The 22909-nt window shown below is 43.1% G+C and overlaps 1 protein-coding gene across 3 annotated transcripts in view; it reads left to right on the plus strand.

Moving 5' to 3' along the window:
- The window catches only part of LOC135711273 (motile sperm domain-containing protein 2-like), an 85841-nt gene that overhangs the window by 20797 nt on the left and 42135 nt on the right, over nt 1-22909 (plus strand). For all 3 annotated transcript variants that reach the window (XM_065234077.1, XM_065234079.1, XM_065234078.1), the window contains 3 exons: nt 4225-4374; nt 4447-4788; nt 7886-8127. In XM_065234077.1, the coding sequence (XP_065090149.1) occupies nt 4225-4374; nt 4447-4788; nt 7886-8127 (734 nt within the window). The remainder of the gene's footprint in view (nt 1-4224; nt 4375-4446; nt 4789-7885; nt 8128-22909) is intronic.

The following is a 22909-nucleotide window of genomic DNA, read 5'->3' on the forward strand; positions in this document are numbered from 1 at the left end:
TCAGCTTCCCCTCCACCAAGACCCTATTCCAAGCATGGGGTAAACAGAGCCCAATAAGAGACGCGCGGAGAGAATAAAACTAAATCGAGTTGCACGGCCAACTAAGTTATTTTGTTTGCAATGTTTGGCAACCCGTAGTTTTGTGTAAACTTCTTTTTAATTTAAGCGACTATCGTCTGCTTCAGCGTCACGGTGAAACGAATACTATTTTGACCGAATACTTTTGTAGTCATTATTTGGAAAATTCCATTGTAATACACGGCATCCTTCTGTAAAAATACACCGAATAAAATGTGACAACATGTTAGTTTATGGTTTCCCAAAGATAGCGTCGTCAGGGAAAAGTGGTTTCAATTCTGTCGGTTTCTTCCCGATCAAAGCATAACGAAATACTCTCGATTATGTAGCGTAAGAAATCTTCCATATTGATGTATTATAATTCAGATAGATTTCAATTACGATTTAGATTTATCCGTGGCATTGGATAGCGGAAAACTATTATAAATCTCAAACATTAAATTTCAACCTCAATCACAATACTTCCCACGCTTTACCTCGTGCAGCACTACTGTTTATTATCATTGCTCGATTGGAACCGCTTTTGACGGTTCGATTGAAACTTTTGGTTTCAGTCTTCGTGCGTCTTTTACTTAACGGGGGGGGGAATCATTTAAAGGGTGGAACGATCAAAAAGTAGTAACCTCAAATATTGTGTAATTATTTTTAGCGTGCACTTGCAACAATAACAATCGTTGATTTTCTAAAGCGTGTGTCTACAAAATCTCTTGTCATTTTTGGTTTTGGAATTTTGCATTCAGTTTTTAACATGGCTACCGTTATAGACGTTAAATTCAAATCATTCTTTGTGAAAGCTGATTTTAAACGGATTCCTGGTCAAGAATTGTATACTGCAACAATAACAGAACTAGTTCAGGACAACTTAGGCAAACAAATCAGATGATACTTACCTTACCAATAAGGCCTTGTTGTCCTCTGCTGTCCGAAGAAGTCGTCTCCACTCATCTCGATCCATAGCCACACGTCACCAGCCTCGTAGTCTACGAAGGGTCCGCAGGTCGCCTTCTACTTGATCGATCCACCTTGAACCATTTTCACTGGGTCGTCGTGCGGCATTCTTACGACGTTCCTAGCCCACCGTAGTCGCTCAATTTTTGCAATATGGACGATGGATGGTTCTCCCAGCAGCTGGTGCAATGCGTGGTTCATTCGCCTCCTCCACGATCCGCCATCCTTCTGCACTCCACCGTAGATGGTACGCAACACCTTCCGTTAGAAAACACCACGTTGGTCCTTCACGAGCATAGTCCAGGTTTGGTGGCCGTAGACGACCACCGGTATAATCAGCGTCTTGTAGACAGTCAACTTCGTGCGGCGGCGAATTTCATTCGACCGAAGCGTCCTCCGAAGTCCAAAGTAGGCACGATTCCCTGCCATAATGCGTCTATGAATTTCTCTGCTGGTATCATTTTCGGCGGCCACCAGTGAGCCCAAATACACGAACTCATCGACCGCCTCGATTTCGTCACCGTCAATCTGAACTCCGAGTGGGAGGCTAACATTGTCTTCCCTAGAACCTCTTCCTTGCAAGTATTTTGTCTTTGATGCGCAGTCCAATCCTCCTAGCTTCAGCCTTCAATCTGATGTGCGCCGTTGTCTCAAAGTTCCGTGCCATAATGTCGATGTCATCGGCGAGGTCAAGAAGCTGGATGGACTTCCTGAAGATTGTGCCACTCGTGTCTATCCCAGCTCTTCTGATCACACCTTCTAACGCGATGTTGAATAGCAGACACGAAAGTCCATCATATTTCCGTAATCCCCTTAGAGATTCAAAGGTACTCGAGAGAGTCCCCAATACTCGAACAACGCCCATCACTCGATCCATCGTCGCCTCGACCAATCACGTTAGTTTATCCGCAAATCCGTACTCGTGCATAATCTGCCATAGCTGATTTCGTCGTAAATCGATGAACAAATGATGTGCGGGCACGTTGTATTCGCGGTATTTCTGCAGAACCTGCCGAATCGCGAAAATTTGGTCCGTGGTAGCGCGGGCACCCATGAATCCCACCAGGTATTGCCCCACGAACGCTCTTGCAAATGGTGACAGACGGCGGCATAGAATTTGGGAGAGTACCTTGTAGGCGGCGCTCAGCAGTGTGATCGCACGGTAGTTGCAGCAATCCAACTTGTCGCCCTTTTTGTAGATTGGGCATACGACACCTTCCATCCACTCCTCCGGTAATATCTCCTCCTCCCAAATCTTGGCAATTGCCCAGTGCAGCGCTCTAGCCAGTGCTTCACCACCGTATTTTAATAGCTCACTTGGTAGTTGGTCTACACCAGTTGCTTTGTTGTTCTTCAGCCGACCGATCTCCTCCTCAACTTCTTGAAGATCAGGGGCCGGTAGCCTGTCGTCTTCTGCGCGTGCTCCAAGGTCTGTTGCCGTGCCACCTTCGTTTTCTGCTGCTTCACCGTTGAGGTGCTCGTCATAGTACTGCTTCCACCTCTCAATCACCTCACACTCGTTCGTGAGAAGGTTACCGTCCAAGCCCTTGCACATATCGGCTTGCGGCACGTAGCCTTTGCGCGAACTATTTAGCTTCTCGTAGAACTTCCGTGTGTCGTTTATGCGGTACACATTTTCCACCGCCTCACGATCTCGGTCTTCCTGCTGACGCTTCTTCCTTCGGAAAACCGATTTTTGTCTGTATCGATCCACATTCAATCTCCTGCGGTGCATTCTCTCCTCTCGTGCATTCTTCTCCTCTACTAACAGTTTGCATTCGCCGTCAAACCAGTCATTTCTTCGGTCCGGGATTGTAGTACCTAGTGCCGCTGCAGCAGTACTACCTATGGCGGAACGGATGTCCCTCCAGCCATGTTCAAGAGAAGCTGCGCCAAGCTGCTCTTCCGTGGGTAGTGCAACTTCCAGCTGCTGCGCGTAGTCCTGGGTAACTTCGGCGTCCCGTAGTTGCTCAATGTTAGATCGCGGCGTTCGACTTCGACGGGTGTTATGCACCGTCAAGAGTTTTGAGCGCAGGCATACTGCAACTAGTCGATAATGTCGGAGAAGAATTTCCCGTCGATTAGAACGTCATCGATTTGGTATTCTGTGTGTAGGTCAGGTGATCTCCAGATGGTTTTGTGGATATCCTTGCGGGGGGAAAAAGGTACTTCAAACTGCCATTCCTCGAGAGGCTGCAAAGTTCACGCATCGTTTGCCGTTGTCGTTTGATATGGAATGCAGGCTGTTTGGCCCGATTGCCGGTCTATACATTGCCTTCCGTCCTACCTGAGCGTTCATGTCGCCGATGACGATTTTCCAGCTGCGCATAGAACGCTTCTTTCTCGTCGTCGGGTCTCCCTTCGTGTGGGCAGTGCACGTTGATGATGCTGTAGTTGAAGAAACGGCCCTTAATCCTCTATCACGCGTTGGCGCATCTTACCCAGCACTACAAAGCCGGCTCCCAGCTCGTTGGTGGTGCCACAGCTCTTATAGAAAGTAGCCGCTCGATGCCCGCTTTTCTATACCTTTTGTCCCGTCTAGTAAAGTTCCTACAGTGCTACGACTTCGAAGTTGCGTGGTTGAAGTTCGTCATAGATTAACCTATCGCAGCCTGGGAAGCCGAGCGATTTGCAGTTCCATGTTCCGAGTTTCTAATCATAGTCCTTATTACGTCGCGTAGGTCTGTGCCGATTGTCCCGATCCGTATTTCTTTCTTCAGTATTTGCAACTTTATGTTTTTTTCCTGGTGGTTCCGTGGTCAGGGCTTCATAAATAACGTAAAATACATGATTAATTTATTAACATTATTCTTCTACACTTAATTTTGTGTGACTACTTTTTGCTCGTTCCACCCTTTACAGCGTTTAATGTTAGCTGTATGATGCTTCAAATCATAGAGCATATTTTGGATAAATTTCTGATAAATTTTCATTAGAAAAACAGCGTGCTTGGCATAGGGTTTGGTGGGGGGGGGAGGGGCTGAAGTCGTTATCTTCCCTAAATTAGTGCCTATTTTTTTGTTAATTCTCGTTGAAAGAGCACGTCACCTTTGTTCAATTTGGGTAAATGGGAGCCAACCACAAAAAAACATTGGCTTCGTTCGAGGCTTTTGCTAGCTGTTTGTTTCACTAATGTGTAACCGTAAGGGATTGGATAAATTATAATGCTTTTTTTCGTTTCACTTCTTTTTTTCACAGCCGGAGGATTTCACGAGCACGATCTCCGTAAAATAACAACCAACGATGTGTGGTTATCCAAGTTCCTGGAGAACAATGATCTCGACATGAAGAAATCCCTCGAACAGCTTTGGGAGACGTGCGTGTGGCGAAAGACCGAAAACATCAATGGTAAGTGTGAGATAACTTCCTGCTGCTTGGCAGTGAATCAAACGAGCATGAGCATGAGTCGGACTCTTTCAGAACTCTGCGAGGACAACATTCGGTTAGACTACGTCGAAGATGGGATCATGTTTGCACAGGGGAAGGACCTCGACGGCAAAACGGTATTCATTTACCGATCGAGGCTTTATACGCGAGGCTCCCGCAATCTGGACGAGATGAAACGAGTGTTCCTGTACTGGCTGGAACGGTGCATACGTGAGGCCAACGATGACTACATCACCTTCATGTTCGAACTTACCGACGCCGGACTCAGTAACGTAGATATGGACTTTACGAAGTATATTATCACTACGTTGAAAAGCTACTACCCGTATTCGCTGAACTACATCCTGGTGTACGATCTTCCGTGGATTCTGAATGGTAAGCTTTTCGAAGGAATTTAGAAGACTGGTGGAAAGTCCTTTGATCGAATGCCTAGCGAAATTAGTATTCCGTTCCTTTTGATTTTTATGATTCGGTTTCAAGACCAGGGTGTCGACGCAACGAAGAAAACAAAATTCCCTGATATTTCCTGATTTTCCAGCAATTTAAAAAAAAATCCAGGTGCTGTGTCTACTTGTAACACAACCCCATTAGGTATTACTTTCCCGAGATATATAATAGACAATAACACATGGCCCTCTAACCCAGTACATTTTCAAATTGAATAAATCGTTCGATACATTTTATAGAATGCAAAAAAGACAAAAATCGGGAGGAACCGCATTTTTTTAATACACACATTTTAAACGTGGTAAACGAATGGACCGCAGAAATCAACTCCGGTATTCAGGAACGGTAAGGTTGGTGTTACTCGAACCGATGGTAAGTCTCCCATGATCTGCTCGTTGAAACTTGGACGGTTGCGGAAGCAGGTGATGCATTCGTGCGTGACTTTTCGTACGACATCACGCAGCCGGAGAGGCCAATACTTAGCACGAACGGTGGCTATGAGGAGCGTAGGTCCAGCGTACAGATGACTAAAGTGATATTACCAAACGACTAGAAGTGAACGGATGCTTGTTATCCAGGATCATAGGCTACTTTTGAGCATACGGTATCGCTGCGTTGTTGAGGTGACCTCTCGTGCGAAGAACACCATTTACTAGCACTGGAGATAGTGCCTTCGGCTTTGACGTAGACTTCAGTTGACCGGTGGTGCGGACGGAGTGCAGATCTTCCACGAACGATTCTTGCTGGGCAAGTTTGACCAAATTGACCAGCGCGTTTTCCAATTCAGCCGTAGATAGGGGTCAGGATCTCTTGGTTTCTTGTTTATGCTTCTTAGTGCTGCCACCACATCGTGTGTTCCACCAGCTCCATTGCTGGCATTCCACGGGATATGACATCTACTGGATTCTCGATGCCTGGAACGTGTCTCCATATTCCGTAAGCAGTGATTTGCTGGATTTCAGCCACAAGGTTGTCAACCAATTTCTTCAAGCGAGACGGCGATGCGGCCAACCAGTGGACGACAATCGTTAAGTCACTCCAGAAGAATATACGGGCTTTGATTTGTAGACTGCTTTCCACCTTTTCAAACAAGTGGCTCAGGAGAAGTGCTCCGCAGAGCTCGAGACGAGGCAAGCGAACAGTAGGGTCAAGTTTCTCGGTTCCCTTCGGTGCGACTTTGGACTTCGCTGTGAGCAAATGCACCGATACATTTCCGCTAGACGACATTGTACGGATATATATGCAAGCGCCGTATGCGCTTTCGGAAGCGTTGCTGAACCCATGTAGCTCAACGTTGGCAAGATCTAGACAGGAAGCAGCCCACCGTGGGGCGGTGAATGAATCGAGTACTTCAAGGCCGCTCCGGAAGGACTTCCAGGAAGTGTTGTTGCTGGTCATTCAGTGGGTTATCCCATGAAACTTTCGCCCTGCACAACTCCTCGAACAAGAGCTATTGGCTTGGAATTGGAGGATCCAGCTACGGGTGCGGTGACGAAAGTTTGCGAGTGCGAGGCAGAGGAATTGTTAAATTTGCAACTAAGGGCTGACTTTGAGGAATAGTGGGTTTAGTGGGTTGCGATTGCGAGTTATCTTGTCCTTGACTGGAACCGTTGCCTACTGGGCGCAAATGCAGCATCGTATGGTGCTTTTGACCACAAACACGACAAGCAGAGCTAGGACAATCCCGTACCAAATGGGAAGAGGAAAGGCATGACTGATTCAAGCCTTTGGGAAGGATTCATGTTATTAAAGGAATCACATTTGAAAGGAGAGTGGATAGGTTTTTGACAGTGCGGACAAGTTTTCTTTTGCGTCGTGGTTGTTGTGAGTGATCCCGCTGTGCATTGAAATTGGCAACAAAAGACTCTATATTGGCCTTGGAATCAAAGTACCCTCGCTCAGTCTTGCTTAGTTCGCGCCATGACGCCATGCTGTTGTCTATTTCAGGTATAATTCCAAATCGCAAACCCAATCAAATTCCCTACCGGATCCACAATAGCCGATTTATCCTCCGACGCTGATGGATTGATGCAACACAAAGGTGATACCAATGCCGCTTGTGGTATAATCACCACACAATAGGTCACTTTCTTCGCCGATTCGGCCACTTAAAACGCACAAATCCGGCTCGAAGGACCATTAAATGTAGGGGAGCTGATTCTCCGGACTAGTGGTGGACTCGCGACGGATAGTGTCCTTCGGGTGTGGCTTTAACCGTAGCCAACAATGTGAACTATTGATGATACGCGGTACACTGAACTACTATACTCGGAACTTTATTTACTGCGATAGAGTTTTAGATGTACACTCGTCGATAGCTTTATTGTACTGATTTTATATAAATATGAGTGCCCTAATTCAACTGGCGCAAATTCATTTAGGGTACATTTTATAATTATTAGAAGAACCCTAACAGGCTTGCTTAATCGCTTAAAGTGTTCAAGCAAGTTCATGATCCGTTTAAATACAAGAACATGTCCTTGGCATGGCAATTTTCTCACCCTTAGAAGTTCTTTTCTGACTGCCTCCGAACTCAACCCAAGGGGTAAAATTCATCCAGATCTCCTCCATCTTCATGTTGACCCGCAAATTTCGTCCTACTTCCCTACATTTGCATCCGTCAAAAAGCTTTATAACTAAAATAAAGCCAATATTGTTTTGAATATTCAAGAGCTATTGCAATATGAAAATACTGATTCAAAAAAAAAATGGAGGCGAACCAGCCCAAGGCTGAAAGCCTCCCTAATAAAGATAAATTAATTAATTAATGATTCGAAAAAAATGATTTAGTATATTGCTTGATCTTTGGCATCTCTTGATAGGTAATCGGAGATAACTAATTAAGGGAAGGATTCCCTCAGTATGGATAAAATACTGTAGTCTGGGTCCACTTTAGGCCATTTTTAATGTTTGATGTCTACTTTTAGAAAAAGAATGCTTTACAAGTTTGTACGGCATACGATCAAACGACCCTGTATTCTACAATTCAAATTTAAATAATAATGATTATGCAAATCTATTTTAGCCACTTTCCAAATCATCAAAAGACTCCTACCCGCAAAAGCCGTAGATAGATTAAGAAATATCAACAACAAAAACATCCGGGACTACATCGACGAGGACAACATGCTGGCCCCATGGGGTGGCAAAAATGAGTACGAGTTCGAATTCATCCCGGAGAAACGCCAGCGAGAGCCTTCGCTACTTAACCACAACAACAACAACAACAACAACTGCATCAATCACAATAACAATAACATCAAAAAGGTGAGTTTTTCCAACCCATTAAATTATTTTCACGGTTCGCTCGCAATCCAAATTGCGTCGTCGGCGTCGTTCCAAATTTAGGTACACATGCAATGCGTTAAAAGTCCCTTTCGCAGAGCATTCGCTTCGGTAAATCAATTCCAGGAGAAAAGATTGAACGGAACTTTATTTCACGACATTAATTCCGTTTCGTTTCATTTTTTGTTGTTTCCCTCGCCGGAAACAAGTTTTCATGCTGGCTGTGAATGGAGACAATTTCCGAAACTGTAATCTGCTTGGTGAAGGGTTTCTCACACATACCGCACATCGATTTATGTTGATTTGCGATCTGAACAAGCTGATAGCTGGGGAAAAGTTTTACGGAACATAAACTTTATTAACATAGGACCTATGGATATGATTCATCTCCATTTCAAGTTCAATCCCCTCGACAAAGGGTGGCATTTTTTTTAACTAGAAAAGTGGCCAGTTTCAGTTTTTGCTAAGTCCTTTAAATGTGGGAATCCAAATTCTTGATTTTGCAAGCTGGTGTTATTTGAAACTGTGGCTGCGCTCCTGCACTTATCTTTGTTAAATCGCTGCTCATCTCTCCAGTTACGTTGCAGCTCCGAAAGTATTTGCGTCACTGTCCTGCTGACGGTATTCCAGGTGCCTTCCTCTCGATACCTCCTTTCTCACTGTTTCAAATCTAGGACATTCGATGACCATGTGCTCCGATGTTTCGTCCATGTTTCCACACTCCGGACAAAGTGATGACCTTGCGTGTCCAAACCGGTGTAGGGAATCTATGACAAAAGGTCGAAGGGAAAAAGGGCGAATGGAAAAAAGGACGAAGGATAAAAGATCTAATCGACAACATGTCAAATTGAACATAGAGGGGAAAAACTACAAGGGACAGCCCTATGGGGTAGTACGCAATGGTGACGTAGGACTATGCGGTCTTATATAATAAATGTTATTTGTTAACTACAGCAGGACCTTGCCTTTTGTGTAGGAATAGAAATTTGAGCGGGGTTCTCTCTGTTTATACTCTTTAGTATGACTATGATTGCTCTGAAAAGAATCTTTTGATATGAATTTTAGTTTAACTCTTTTGGAAAATATTGGTGGCCATATTTGGCCACATTGGCTGATGCAAAATTAGAAATTTTCGCTCCACAGTGTTCAAACGGTTTCAAATCGGGTCTTGATTAGCCTCCGAAAGTTTAAACTCATTTGATAAGAAACTGACTTGGCACAAACCATTTGAAGTGTATATGGAAATTACTATGGGAAAACAAAACTTTTTGTTCATTGACTTTTAGCCTCTTAACATATTGTAGGGGTAAGAGGGACATAGTGAGCATCCCGTGCACCAGCTTGGACTTCCGGCCGTTCGGAACAAATTGATCGGTGGTAGGATCAATATCATAATGATATTGGACCTACTATCAGTTGATTTGTTTCATGCACCTAGAGATCCAGAGCCAAAGTGCGGGATGTTCACTATGCCCCACCTGCTCATTGTGCCCCTTTTACCCCTACTGTTAACAAATTCTATTGCTATTCTTAGGGGCTGTTCATAAACTACGTAGACAGCTTAGGAGGGGGGAGGGTTGGCAATCATCCACGGCCCATACAAGTTTAATTTTTTTGTATGGACAATTGTCTACGCATGGAGGGGAGGGGGGGGGGTCAAGAATCCCAAAAAACTGTCTACGTAGTTAATGAACACCCTCTTATGAGAATTTTTATCAGCTACAACTTTGCAGAAAATTCTTTTTCAGCCAAACGTCAAATTAAATAGTTAATAATTGTTTAAGAGATTAATAATCTTATGGCAAGATTAAGCAACTGTATTGTGGGCAACACTGTATTCTTCAGTGTGACATAGTAGCCATGATTTTTGTCCTCTATTCTTCGCGCCATTAACACCAATGTTGCCTGCTGAATAGTTGATTGAGCATAATCTTAAGACATCAGTGACTTGAATCATTAATAACTTGTGTTCCTTACATTTAACGAAAACGAAAACTGATCTTCAACAAAGTTGTAGCTGAGAAAATTTTCTAAAGTAGAGTGAATTCTGAGATAGATATGAACCGAAATTATGGTTTCTCCATAGTAATTCCCAAATAAACTTCAAATAGTTTGTGCCAAGTCAGTTTCTCACTAAATGAGTTCAAATTTTGGGGGGCTAATCAGGGCCCAATTTGGAACCGTTTGAGTGCTGTGGAGCAAAAATTTCAAATTTTGCATCAGTTTAGTCTCTCGTGAAGATAAATTGGTGGCCCTGAAAAGGGTCGTTTGTGTAAATTCAATCAGCGATTCAACCGGTTCAGATGTGACAGGTGAACGGAAATGAGCGGCACGCTGAAGGTAACAAACAGTTTGCTACCAAGTACCCGAATTTTCCGGTCCATGAATAGTTTGCTGTTTCTCCGCTTTCTCTGGTGAGTTCGGCTGGTCTTCTGCTTCTGATCGTACACAAAAGCCTTTATTAGAGCAGCAATTTGCTGTTTGCAATTGCATGAACCAGAAATGGCAGGCGGACGGCTTCCTCTCGAACAGTTACCCACAAAAGACTTCATAAGAGCGGCAATTTTATGCCTGGAAATTAGATATGGGCGATCCGCTCCCAAGCTGTTCTATAGAGCCGAGTCTCTAAAGTGAGCTGATGACCCCCGCTTAATTTTTTAGGAACCGCAGCTTATCAGCTCACTGGTATTACAAGTCTAAACCATTCAATCCATCACTCATAGCGGAACTTTTCAAAAAAGGACTCATTACACCACTTACACATTGAACAGTCACCGCGTAAACCAAGACGTGCGCGTAATACAACATGTGCCTACTCATCTCACTGCGTCCTAGCAAGAAGTACGGTCGACTTGTTTCGCGCTCCGTTAATTTGGAAGTTTTCTCGCTATTATCTGACGTAAATAATCAGTTTTTTCTCGCTTAGTGATTCCTGGCATAATTCCCGATAAATTTATCAAAAAGTGAGTTTTTTTCTGAGAAGAAAGTGTGTTTTCGGCATCATCGGAAGGAAAATTGTTTTTGCGATTGCCAATTCACCAACCATTTTGCGCACCATCGGTGCGTGGTCACGCATACCTGTGCACACGGATCATCGTCATCGAGTGTTAGCATCTGCCTCCACATTCAAACCGCTTATCCATCTCGTGTGTTCAGCTGAGTGCCGAGCTTCATACAAGCACACACCAACGAAGACCGCCCGCACACGCGGATCGAAGATCATCAAAGCTGCGCATCGCTCCGCTGCTGCTGTGTAAACGCTCGGTGGTAGTAGTATAGGATTATCAGATAAGTTTTTGTTCTTGTTTCTTCCTTTCTCCCATCAGTTAAATTTTAAGTTTGTGTTTCTGTGTTTGTATTTTTTTTTTCTCGTGTATTGTGTCCGAGTAATTTTGATTATCGTTGCAGTGGTAGAGCGTTTTTCGCTCCCACTAGTACGGCAAAATGGACATTTTGTCGGAAGACGAAATGGACGTTTTGTCGGAAGATGACACCACTTTGCCACGCGATAGCAAGAAGGGTCGAAAACGTCTGTCATCCCAGAAATCAGATGATGCCATCCCTGCTTCGTCATCTCAGTCTGGTAATGGACAGGGACAGATAAGCCCCCGATCGCGAGCCTACCCAGAAGACTCGACTGGCCCATGGGTTGTTTACTTTCAGCCCAAAAAGAAACCTTTGAATGTAATGCAAATTACTAATGATCTGACGAAGCGGTTCTCGGCCGTGACCGAAATCTCGAAGGTGAGGTACAATAAACTTCGCGTTGTCGTCTCTAACCTGAAACAAGCTAACGAGATTGCTGCCTCCCAGCTCTTTACACTAGAGTATAGAGTGTACATCCCAGCTCGTAATGTGGAGATCGAAGGTGTGGTCACCGAAGCGAGTCTGACCCCCGAGATCTTGGCGAAGCAAGCGGTTGGCCGTTTCAAGAACCCCTTGCTTCCCACGGTTGAGATACTAGAAGTCCAGAAGCTGAACTCAGTATCTTTCAGCGAGGGTAAAAAGAGCTTTACCCCCACAGACTCGTTTCGGGTGACCTTTTCTGGTTCAGCCCTTCCTCACTACATCGAGTTGGGAAAACTTCGGCTACCTGTGCGTTTGTTTGTTCCTCGGGTCATGAACTGCCAAAATTGCAAACAGTTGGGACATACGGCCTCTCACTGTGGCAGCAAGGCACGCTGTTCCAAATGCGGGGAGAACTTCGGCTACCTGTGCGTTTGTTTGTTCCTCGGGTCATGAACTGCCAAAATTTCAAACAGTTGGGACATACGGCCTCTCACTGTGGCAGCAAGGCACGCTGTTCCAAATGCGGGGAGGATGGCGCCTGCACAGTCACTGCACCAAAATGCGTGTACTGTAAGGGAACTCCTCATGGTCTCTCATCGTGCCCGGCGTACAAACAACGCGGGGAGAAACTAGAACGCTCTCTTAAGGAGCGTTCCAGGCAGTCTTTTGCAGCAATGCTAAAAACAGCCACACCATCAACCAACGACAAAAATCCCTTTGCTGTTTTGTCTGATGACGAGTCTGACTCTGACTTGGCTGAGGAGGGAGTTTCTTTCAGTTTTCCGGAAGGTTCTGCACGGAAACGAAAACGCATCCGTTCGCGGAAAGTTGCAGATAAGGAACCCCAAATCAGCTTGCCCAAATCAAGGAGTGATGGAAAAAAGGAAGTTTCAACTCCTCCTGGTTTCCGCAGAACTGACTATAACCAGAACTTTCCATCTCTCCCGGGGACATCAAAAACCCCTGATGGCCCATTTTTAAGAACAGAAGCCCCTTCTTCATCCGGGTTGTTCTCATTTGATAAAATTGTGGACGATATTCTCAAGTACCTCAATATTTCTGATCCTCTCAAAAGCATTGTTCTGGCAATGCTTCCTTCTGTGAAGACCCTCTTGAAGCAATTGACATTGAAGTGGCCCCTCATTGCAGCAATCATTTCCTTCGATGGATAATTTTCCAAACGAGGTTGGGGATTTGATCACTATTCTACAGTGGAATTGTCGAAGTCTCATTCCTAAATTAGATTCTTTTAAGTTTTTAGTTCACAATAATGATTGTGATGCATTTGCTGTTTGTGAAACTTGGCTCTCTTCAGATATCGATCTTCCTTTTTATGATTTTAACATTATTCGACTGGGTCGTGAGGATTCGCGTGGAGGAGGGGTACTTTTGGGGATCAAAAAGTGCCATTCCTTCTATAGAGTGAATCTTCTACAATTTCCAGGTATTGAAGTTGTTGCATGTCAGGCTATTATTAAAGGTAAGAGCCTTTGTATTGCTTCTGTTTATATTCCTCCTAGAGCCGTTGTTAATCGCAAACAACTTTCAGATATCTGTTCGGTACTTCCTGCTCCACGGTTGATTATGGGAGATTTGAATTCCCACGGTACAGGCTGGGGGGAACCGTATGATGACAACCGTTCTACTTTGATATATGACCTCTGCGACAGCTTTAATATGACAATTCTTAACAATGGAGAAGTAACACGTTTGGCTGGCCCATCCTCGAATGGAAGTAGATTAGACCTCACACTTTGCTCTAACTCATTATCGTTGGATTGCACGTGGAATGTGATCCAAGATCCCCACGGTAGTGATCACTTGCCGATCAAAGTTTCAGTTGCCAGTGGGTTCAATCCGTCGGAACCCGTTAACGTCGCGTACGATCTTACCGTAATATCGATTGGACAAAGTTCAAGAATGTGATAGGAGATGCCCTTACGTCGGTAGAAGGGCTTCCACCGTTGGAGGAATATAACTTCCTCTCCAATCTGATCTTGGACAGCGCGCTTCAAGCTCAAACTCGGCCGGTTCCTGGAACGTCTTTGCGTAGGAAACCTCCTTCCCCTTGGTGGGACCAGCAATGCACTGAGGTTTATCGTAAAAAGTCCGACACGTTTAAGCTTTTCCGGAAACGTGGAACACCCGTACATTTCGAAGCGTACTCGGCTCTTGAACGCGAACTCAAGAGCCTCATCAAAGCCAAGAAACGCGGATACTGGCGGCAATTCGTGGACGGATTATCGCGCGAAACGTCGATGAATACGCTTTGGAACGCGGCGCGAAGGATGCGTAACCGGTCTTCAAACAACGAGAGCGAGGAGTACTCCGATAGTTGGATCCTCAAGTTCGCGCGAAAAGTATGTCCTGATTCTGTGCCGGCACAGATGATTCCTCGCGAAACGACGAATTCGGTAGACGAGATCAGCCAGCCTTTTTCAATGCTGGAGCTCTCACTCGCGCTCCTTTCGTGTGGCAATTCGGCTCCGGGGGCTGATAGAATCAAGTTCAACTTGTTGAAGAACCTCCCAGACGTCGCTAAGAGGCGCATGTTGAACTTGTTTGGTCAGTTCCTGGAGCTTAATATTGTTCCGGATGATTGGAGGCGGGTGAGAGTTATAGCCATTAAAAAGCCTGGAAAACCCGCGTCAGATCACAATTCGTATCGTCCCATTGCGATGTTATCGTGTATTCTAAAATTGTTGGAGAAAATGATCCTTTTTCGTCTGGACAAATGGGTTGAGTTGAACCACCTACTCTCAGATACTCAATTTGGTTTCCGTAGGGGCAAGGGAACGAACGACTGTCTCGCGTTGCTTTCCACTGAAATTCAGTTGGCTTTTGCTAAAAAAGAGCAAATGGCTTCTGTATTCTTGGATATCAAGGGGGCTTTTAATTCAGTATCGGTTGAAGTCCTTTCAGACAAACTCCACGCTTGTGGCCTTTCTCCATTAATTAATAACTTTTTGTACAATTTGCTGTCAGAGAAACATATGAGCTTTTCTCATGGAAACTCTACAGCTTCACGATTTAGCTACATGGGTCTCCCCCAGGGCTCATGTTTAAGCCCCCTTCTGTATAATTTCTACGTCAGAGAAATTGACAATTGTCTAAGGGACAACTGCACGTTGAGACAACTTGCAGATGACGGAGTAGTGTCTATGACAGGACCCAGAGAGGCCGACCTGCAAGGACCCTTACAGGATACCTTAGACAATTTCTCTACTTGGGCTATCCAGCTAGGTATCGAATTCTCCACGGAGAAAACTGAGTTGGTCGTTTTTTCTAGGAAGCATAGCCCAGCACAACCAAAACTTCAACTTTTGGGTAAACCGATCACTCATTCTATGTCCTTCAAATATCTTGGGGTCTGGTTCGATTCAAAATGCACCTGGAGATCCCACATTGAGTATCTGAAGCGGAAATGCCAACAAAGGATCAATTTTCTCCGAACAATTACCGGAACGTGGTGGGGAGCCCATCCGCAAGATCTTCTAACGTTGTACCGGACAACGATTTTATCGGTTTTAGAGTACGGTAGTTTTTGCTTCCAGTCGGCGGCTAAAACGCACATCATCAAACTGGAACGGATCCAGTATCGCTGTCTTCGTATCGCTGTCTTCGTATCGCGTTAGGATGCATGCACTCGACTCATACGATGAGTCTCGAAGTGTTAGCGGGCATGTTGCCACTCTCTGATCGGTTTTCGGAATTATCCCTCAGGCTCCTCACCCGTTGTGAAATTATGAACCCACTGGTGATTGCAAACTTTGAGAAGCTTCTTGAGCTAAACCCTCAAACTCGTTTTATGTCATTGTACTACGTGTACATAACACAGGATGTCAGCCCTTCGCAGCATAATCCCTATCGTGTTTGCTTCTCCGACTTCGACAGTTCTGTTCATTTTGATTTATCAATGACGCAAGAGATTCGCGGAATCCCAGAGCATCATCGTTCCATGATTGCTCCGTCAATTTTCGCTGCAAAGTTTGGCCAAGTTGATTCCGCAAGATCGTTCTTCACAGATGGATCACTAATAGAGGCGTCCGCTGGTTTTGGTATTTATAACAAATTTCATAGCGCCTCTCGAATGCTTCAAGCTCCTTGTTCCGTATATGTTGCTGAGCTGGCGGCAATACATTGTACGCTAGAAACGATCGCCTCACTTGCACCAGATCATTATTTTATTTTTACGGATAGTCTCAGTTCTGTCGAGGCTATTCGCTCCATGAGGCCGGTAAAGCACTCCTCGTATTTTCTCATTAAAAAACAAGAGCTTCTAAGTGCTTTATCTTTAAGATCTTTTGTCATCACCTTTGCATGGGTCCCATCTCATTGCTCGATTCCGGGCAATGAGAAGGCGGACTCGCTTGCAAAGGTGGGCGTTATGGAAGGCGATATGTACGATCGACAAATCGCCTACGACGATTTTTTCTTCATTTATCGTCAACAGTCCCTCGCCAGCTGGCAAAATAAATGGAGTGAAGGGAGTTTGGGACGATGGTTATATTCAATCATCCCTAAGGTGTCGAAGTGTCCTTGGTTCAAGGGGTTGGATGTGGGTCGAGACTTCATTCGTATGATGTCTCGCCTCATGTCCAATCACTACTCGTTAAACGCTCACTTGTTCCGTGTTGAGCTGGGGGACAGTAATCTCTGTGAATGTGGACAAGGTTACCAGGACGCAGATCACATTATTTGGTCATGTGCTGAGCACCGTGGAGTCAGATCCGAGTTGTATGATTCCCTTCGGGCTCGAGGTAGACAACCTAATGTTCCAGTTCGGGATATTTTGGCTAGACGCGATCTGGAGTTTATGCAACTCATATATGTTTTCTTGAAGAATATTAACCATAGATTGTAAGTTTGATTAACCTTGTGTTTAGTTTGTGTTTTGTATGTGTGTGTGTATTTTTTTTGTATATTTGTTTCTGTAATAATTGTATAATTACAGAGTTGATATAACGTCGATAGGATTAAGTATTTGTTTTAGAAATAGTGAAATTTTTGAATCATAAATCATATTCCAAATCTCCTTTTCCCTCTCCCGATCCAAACAATTGTCATCCACTAACCTCGAGAAGACCGCGAGTAATCGGTTCCAATCCTTTAATTTTAGATTTAAGACATTTATAATGTATAAAGAAAATGATAACTTGGCTCTGTAAAGTTTATTCGAATAAGCCTGTACAAATAAAGTAATTAACAAAAAAAAAAAAAAAAAAAAAAACATGTGCCTACTGATCGACAGCACTAACGGTAAAAGCAAACTTCCAAGCGGTTGTTTGGGAGAGAGAGAAATATGTTCATGTGCTACACGATGTTAATTTTCTACTGGTATTATCCAATTTATTTATGCACCCGGCTCTTATTGCTGATGTTATTCTTGCAGCATATGTGCTCTCACCTCTCCTCCCGTCATTCTCTGGGGGAGCGGAAGATCCGCACAAAAGCAAATAACCGAAAAGCGAAATGCAGCTCTTCAGCTTATCAGCTCAGCTCCGGATCTGTTTAGGATGATAACTAGCGGACCCGTCCAGCTCTTCGAATCTTTTATCTCTCTCTCGATTCTTCACGATTCAGCTCCGGATCCGGATCTGAGCTGATGATCTGGAGCTGATGAATGTGAGCTGAAGAGCTGTTCAAAAGAACCGACTCCCTTTAGTGAGCTGAATGGGTTTTATCAACTCTGCCAGGTGAGCTGATTTGCCCACTTCTACTGGAAATTCAGGAACTAGAATTGACAGGAGAACGACTTCCTCTCGAACGGCGAGTCATAGTTGTCATTAAGTTCTTAACACTTCCCGGATATTGCCTGGACCTTCTTTAATGTTTGTAACTCCTACAAGGTTCTCACTTTTTTCATGGAACCCTGAGATCACAGAACTGCCCAAAGCTACGTAATCTCCTTCAAATCTATAAACTCAACTGAGGTTTTGGCAAATTCGGTCAAGTTTGCTGTTATTTTCCCGAGGTAAATGGAACTGCCCTGAAGCTCTTGGATCTTCAATGATTTTTTACAAAATTTACCTAAAATCTTTGGAACTGCCCCCACTTACCCGAAAGATCTTAAAATTTACCGCAGTTCTGGACGTTCTTGAGGGTCTCGGAACTACCTTTAAGTTTTCGGAATTGCCTATAAATTATTGGAATTTCCATGAAGTTCTAAGATCTTCTTCCCACCTATTGTCTGATGTTCGCAAAGTTCTCTAACTATCATTAAATTTCCAACAAGTTCTTTGGAGTTTTCTGAAATTTATTTTTGGAACATCTGTAAAGTTCTGATCGGGACTATTTTCTGAAAAAGTTGCAGGTACTTTACAGATGATCCAAGAATAAATTCCAGAAAGCTCTCAAAATGTTCCTGAGTTTTCAGAACATCCCTAAACTACCACAATTTTCCGGATGTTTTCTGAAGTTTTCAGAACTTTTCCGAAGCTACTTGAAGTTTTCTGAACTTTCTTGAAGTTCTTGAAAACATCCTGAAATTTTCCTGAAGTTAATGGAACTACCCTAAAAATCTCAGAACTTACCCATAAAGATCTTTAAACTTTCCATAGTTCTGTGCTTTTCTGTAGTTCCCGAAACTTTGCTGAAGTCTTTTAAACTTCTCTGAATATTTCTAATTTTTCTAAAGTTCTTGGAACACCCCTGAAGCTCGAAATTGCTTAAAGACCTCTGAATATTTCTGATTTTTTTCTGGACTTCCGTGAATTTTTCAGTATTTATTTTAATTGTGCTGAACTGTCCATAACCGCAATTTTTTTCTATGTTCGGGACCTAACACCACTGCGACCAGTAATTTGATCAACTGTAGTATATCCCATGTTCTTATTTTACAGTTGTCACTCTTGCATTTATCGCAAGGATCCGACTCTTATTGAAAGGTCCCGCTATTCATACCCTTCGGAGTGTTGAAACACCCTCCAAAGGCGCGCCCCTTTGTCAGTCAAAATTGAATTCCTTAGCAACAAAATTAAGAAATGACACTGATAACGACCATGCATCAGAACCCTAGTCTTAACCACTTCAAACTAGGGAACAACGAATAGAAGATTAGGAATCACATAGATGAAGACTAACTAACTCATTTTTTTTCCTTGTTCCAAGATCATCCTCGGTAGACAAAGCCGAGTCTTGTCACTATCAACAAGACATAAAAAGTAACAAGGACTAAGATGTGTTCCTTTGATCACTGAAAAATCCTGCTCCCCTAGTTTGAAGTAGTCCGGACTAGGAATCGGTGGTAGATCTTACATCCCGTAAAGTACTACACAACAGTGATCTACCGACGTTACGGGGCAACCGCAAGTTAGTCCTATCTGTAAAAAACTGGAAATGAGAAAACGGCGTTTATGTTTTACAAGTATTCTCATTCTACACTTATCTTGGAGGGATAATTTTGAAAATAAACGTGCAATGTGATAGAATGCATCTATGTTTAGTAAAAAATATTAGTCAAAATATCGTGAAATTTTGATTTTATGACCAAAACTAGAGCGCGATTACATTTAACGTCGATGAGAAAAATTACCGCAAGTCAGTCACAATGCCATGACGATGCTGCATAGTATTGAATAGTAGATAGATACCATGGTCCCATATACCATCATTGAATGATTTTGGAATCATTCCGCTCTTTCCGGATCACTGGCCGGAACATATTCCGGCGAATATGGGCCTTGAGACCAGAAATTTTCAAAAACATATCGAATTAGAATTCGAAAAGAAGATCAATAAGAGTCATGACGAGTAACCAACACAATGTTGGTCACACCCAAACATGTTCCGGGTATCTCCGGGGAAGTCATAAGACCTTTTTAAATCAAAATCCATCATGCGACACATAAAATCACATGAGAATTCAGAGCCATAACGATTGTCGGTCATACTGAGGATCGTAAGAACTGTATGGATGGACTTTCGTGTCTGCTATTCAACGTCACGTTAGAAGGTGTGATAAGAAGAGCTGGGATAGACACGAGTGGCACGATCTTCAGGAAGTCCATCCAGCGTCTTGGGTTCGCCGATGACATCGACATCATGGCACGGAACATTGAGACGATGGCGGAAACGTACATCAGACTGAAGGCTAAAGCTGGGCGGATTGGACTTGCCATCAACGCTTCGAAGATAAAATACATAAAAAGGGGTCTCCCACCCCGAGTTTAGACTGACGAAATTGAGGTGGTCGACGAGGTCGTGTATTTGTGCTCACTGCCGAAAATGATCCCAGCAGAGAAATTCAAAGTGTTTCGAACGGAAAGTGTTGCGTACCATCTATGGTGGAGTGCAAATGGATGACGGAACGCGGAGGAGGCGAATGAACCACGAATTGCACCAGCTGCTGGGAGAACCAGCCATCGTCCATATTGCAAAAATTGGGCGACTACGGTAGGCTGGGCACGTCATAAGAATGCCGGACGACGACCCAGTGAAAATGGTTCTCGAAAGCGACCCAACAGGAACAAGAAGAAGAGGTGCGCAGCGGGCAAGGTGAATTGACCAAGTAGAAGGCGACCTGCGGACCCTTCGCAGAAGACCCTTGGTGACAATTTCTTCGGACAGCATAGGACAACAAGGCCTTAGCCTGATTGGTAAGGACTATATTGACCACATCCAGACATATTCCGGATACCCTAGGTAAAGTGGACTGAATCTGTCTTGAGTCAAATCTCATATGTTGTCTAACTTTCTCAATTCAATAGAAGTACTCTGGCACCATCTCGGGAGTCAATTATATTTTCCATAAAAAAGTTGTTTTCTTAGTGATGATTTCATCTAAAACATTCCTGAACAGTGAATAGTTAAGTTGCTTAGCAAAAAGATGTTTCTATCAGTATTAGAATTCATGTTACTGAATTTTATTTATAATTTTCTAGAAACTGTTTTTGCAACAATGGCCAATGATTGCTGCTAGGATACTAAAAACAGCTACAAAAGCTGTTTCGCCCTAATTCCAGCTCAATCTAGATATAGAGATTCGCGGAAGCGGCCATTTTGAGCCAATCGAGCAGCGGGAACTGTCAAAATGTGAGCCAAACGAGCATTCTGATTAGAAAATATTCAGAGGATTTCTTATTGAGTTGAAAAGTATTGTAATCGGGGTGAAATAAATTCAAACAAAACGTTTATAAAACAAAAAATAAATATAATTAGTATAATACGTATGTTAAGACAAGAGAGTTTTAAGCATAATTAACAATTATATAATAAATTTTTAATTGTTAGTTTTTATAGATTTTTCTGTTCGGTTGGTATTGCTGATTGCAAAAAGTGTTATAAAAGCATACGATTCTGTTAAATAATTTTGGTGTCTTCGGAGCACTTAAGGCTCACACACATTAGATCCGAATCGGACGCGTTGCGGCAAAGTGACAGTTAAATCTATGGTCTAACTGTCAAATTTACGTCAACGCAACGCAAACGGATCTAATGTGGGTGGCCCTTTATTGCTTGTGTCATAAGAAATTAGTGCACCGAAGACACCAAGATGATTAGAAGAAAACTCACACACCCTTTTTAATAAGTGAAAATGCGCTTATGTTGCCTGTTTAGTATGAAGTGCGCAATAAGACTGAACGCAATACTTTTGTTTTTTCAGCAATATATCTTTATTTTTGAGCAAAATACAATTGCGTGTGCTCGAAGTGGTACTGGAACAAGCATTAAATTTAAACTAGATACCACATAGAATCCACTAGGGAAAAATCCGACGGTAGTCCGCAAAACTCCAGCAATTTTTTGCGAAGTTCAGCGTTTTTCGGAAACTGAAAAAAAAACTCTAATTGCTACACTTCGTTGCACCTCTACCAACAATCAATACGAAACTAACGATTTTAAATTGGCTCACTACTTGACTAGCCTATTGGTCCCAAGCAAACGATTAACGTATCTTATTCTAGTCGAAATTCTAGTACTACACTATGTTTGTTTTGATTTGCTATGAATGTTTGACAGATAAAATGAGGGGTTCATGGATTTTCCTATGTTTCGAGGGGTGCATCGATTAGCCACACAATTATACTAATGCAAAAATGGTACAGGCATCGAAAGCTCTCAACTAATAACTGTGGAAGTGCAACTATAGAACAATAAGTTGAGAGCACGCAAAAAGCTAATGTGCCATACGCAAAAAAGCTTGAAATGCGAGGAAGAAGAAGATTTATATACTGATGTAGTGGAAACAGTTAATATCCTGTAGCCCATCTGGAATAAGCGGTACTGAATTTGGTGCTTGTATTTTTTATAATGGATGAATTTTTGTGTGTCGTTGTGATAGCCGAAAAAATGCAGTTTTCTATCGAAAATAAAAATGAGATACTGCTTGAATGAGTTCATAAAGATAATTTATCGGAACAAGCTTTGAAATACTCATTTTTTATGTATTTCTTGTGTTTATGGTGGAAAAAGCATCGGAAGTTGGAGGTGGCTATTTTCACCATCACAATCCCACTTTTTGATGATCGTCATTGATAACACCTTCTGAGGCTGACAGTAAGTTGCCTCTTAAGTAGCATGTTTTCTAGGGTGGCTGAACTCTCCCCCTGGGGGTGAATTCCCCACCGGTTGAAATCCACCGGACTAGGTTATCTGAGGCTCCTGTTCTAACAATTTCATCGATTAAACTAACTATAAGACGCATAAAATACTGATTGTGAAAATACAGATCTTTTTTGACGTAGGACTACGTCTTTGATTTCTATATGGGGGTACACTTTGTGAAAACCGAAAATAGAACATGTAACAAATTAAGAATTTGAACGTTAATAACTCAGCTTCCCCTGGTCCAATTTCAATAATTTTATCACCAATCGATCAGAAATATGGCTACATCCGAATGTTGGTTTTCAGCAAGAAACTATTGAAAAACTGGTAAATGTCCAGCATTGTCCAAAAGCGTCGAATTAACTAACAAATCCACCAATTACCTACATGCATATGCTGCTTCCCCAGCACAGTCGTCAGAGATTAG

This window comes from Ochlerotatus camptorhynchus, unplaced genomic scaffold (assembly GCF_037179485.1).
Source record: "Ochlerotatus camptorhynchus isolate MF236.1 unplaced genomic scaffold, CSIRO-AGI_Acam_v1.1 ptg000429l, whole genome shotgun sequence".
Classification (NCBI taxonomy): Eukaryota; Metazoa; Arthropoda; class Insecta; order Diptera; family Culicidae; genus Ochlerotatus; species Ochlerotatus camptorhynchus.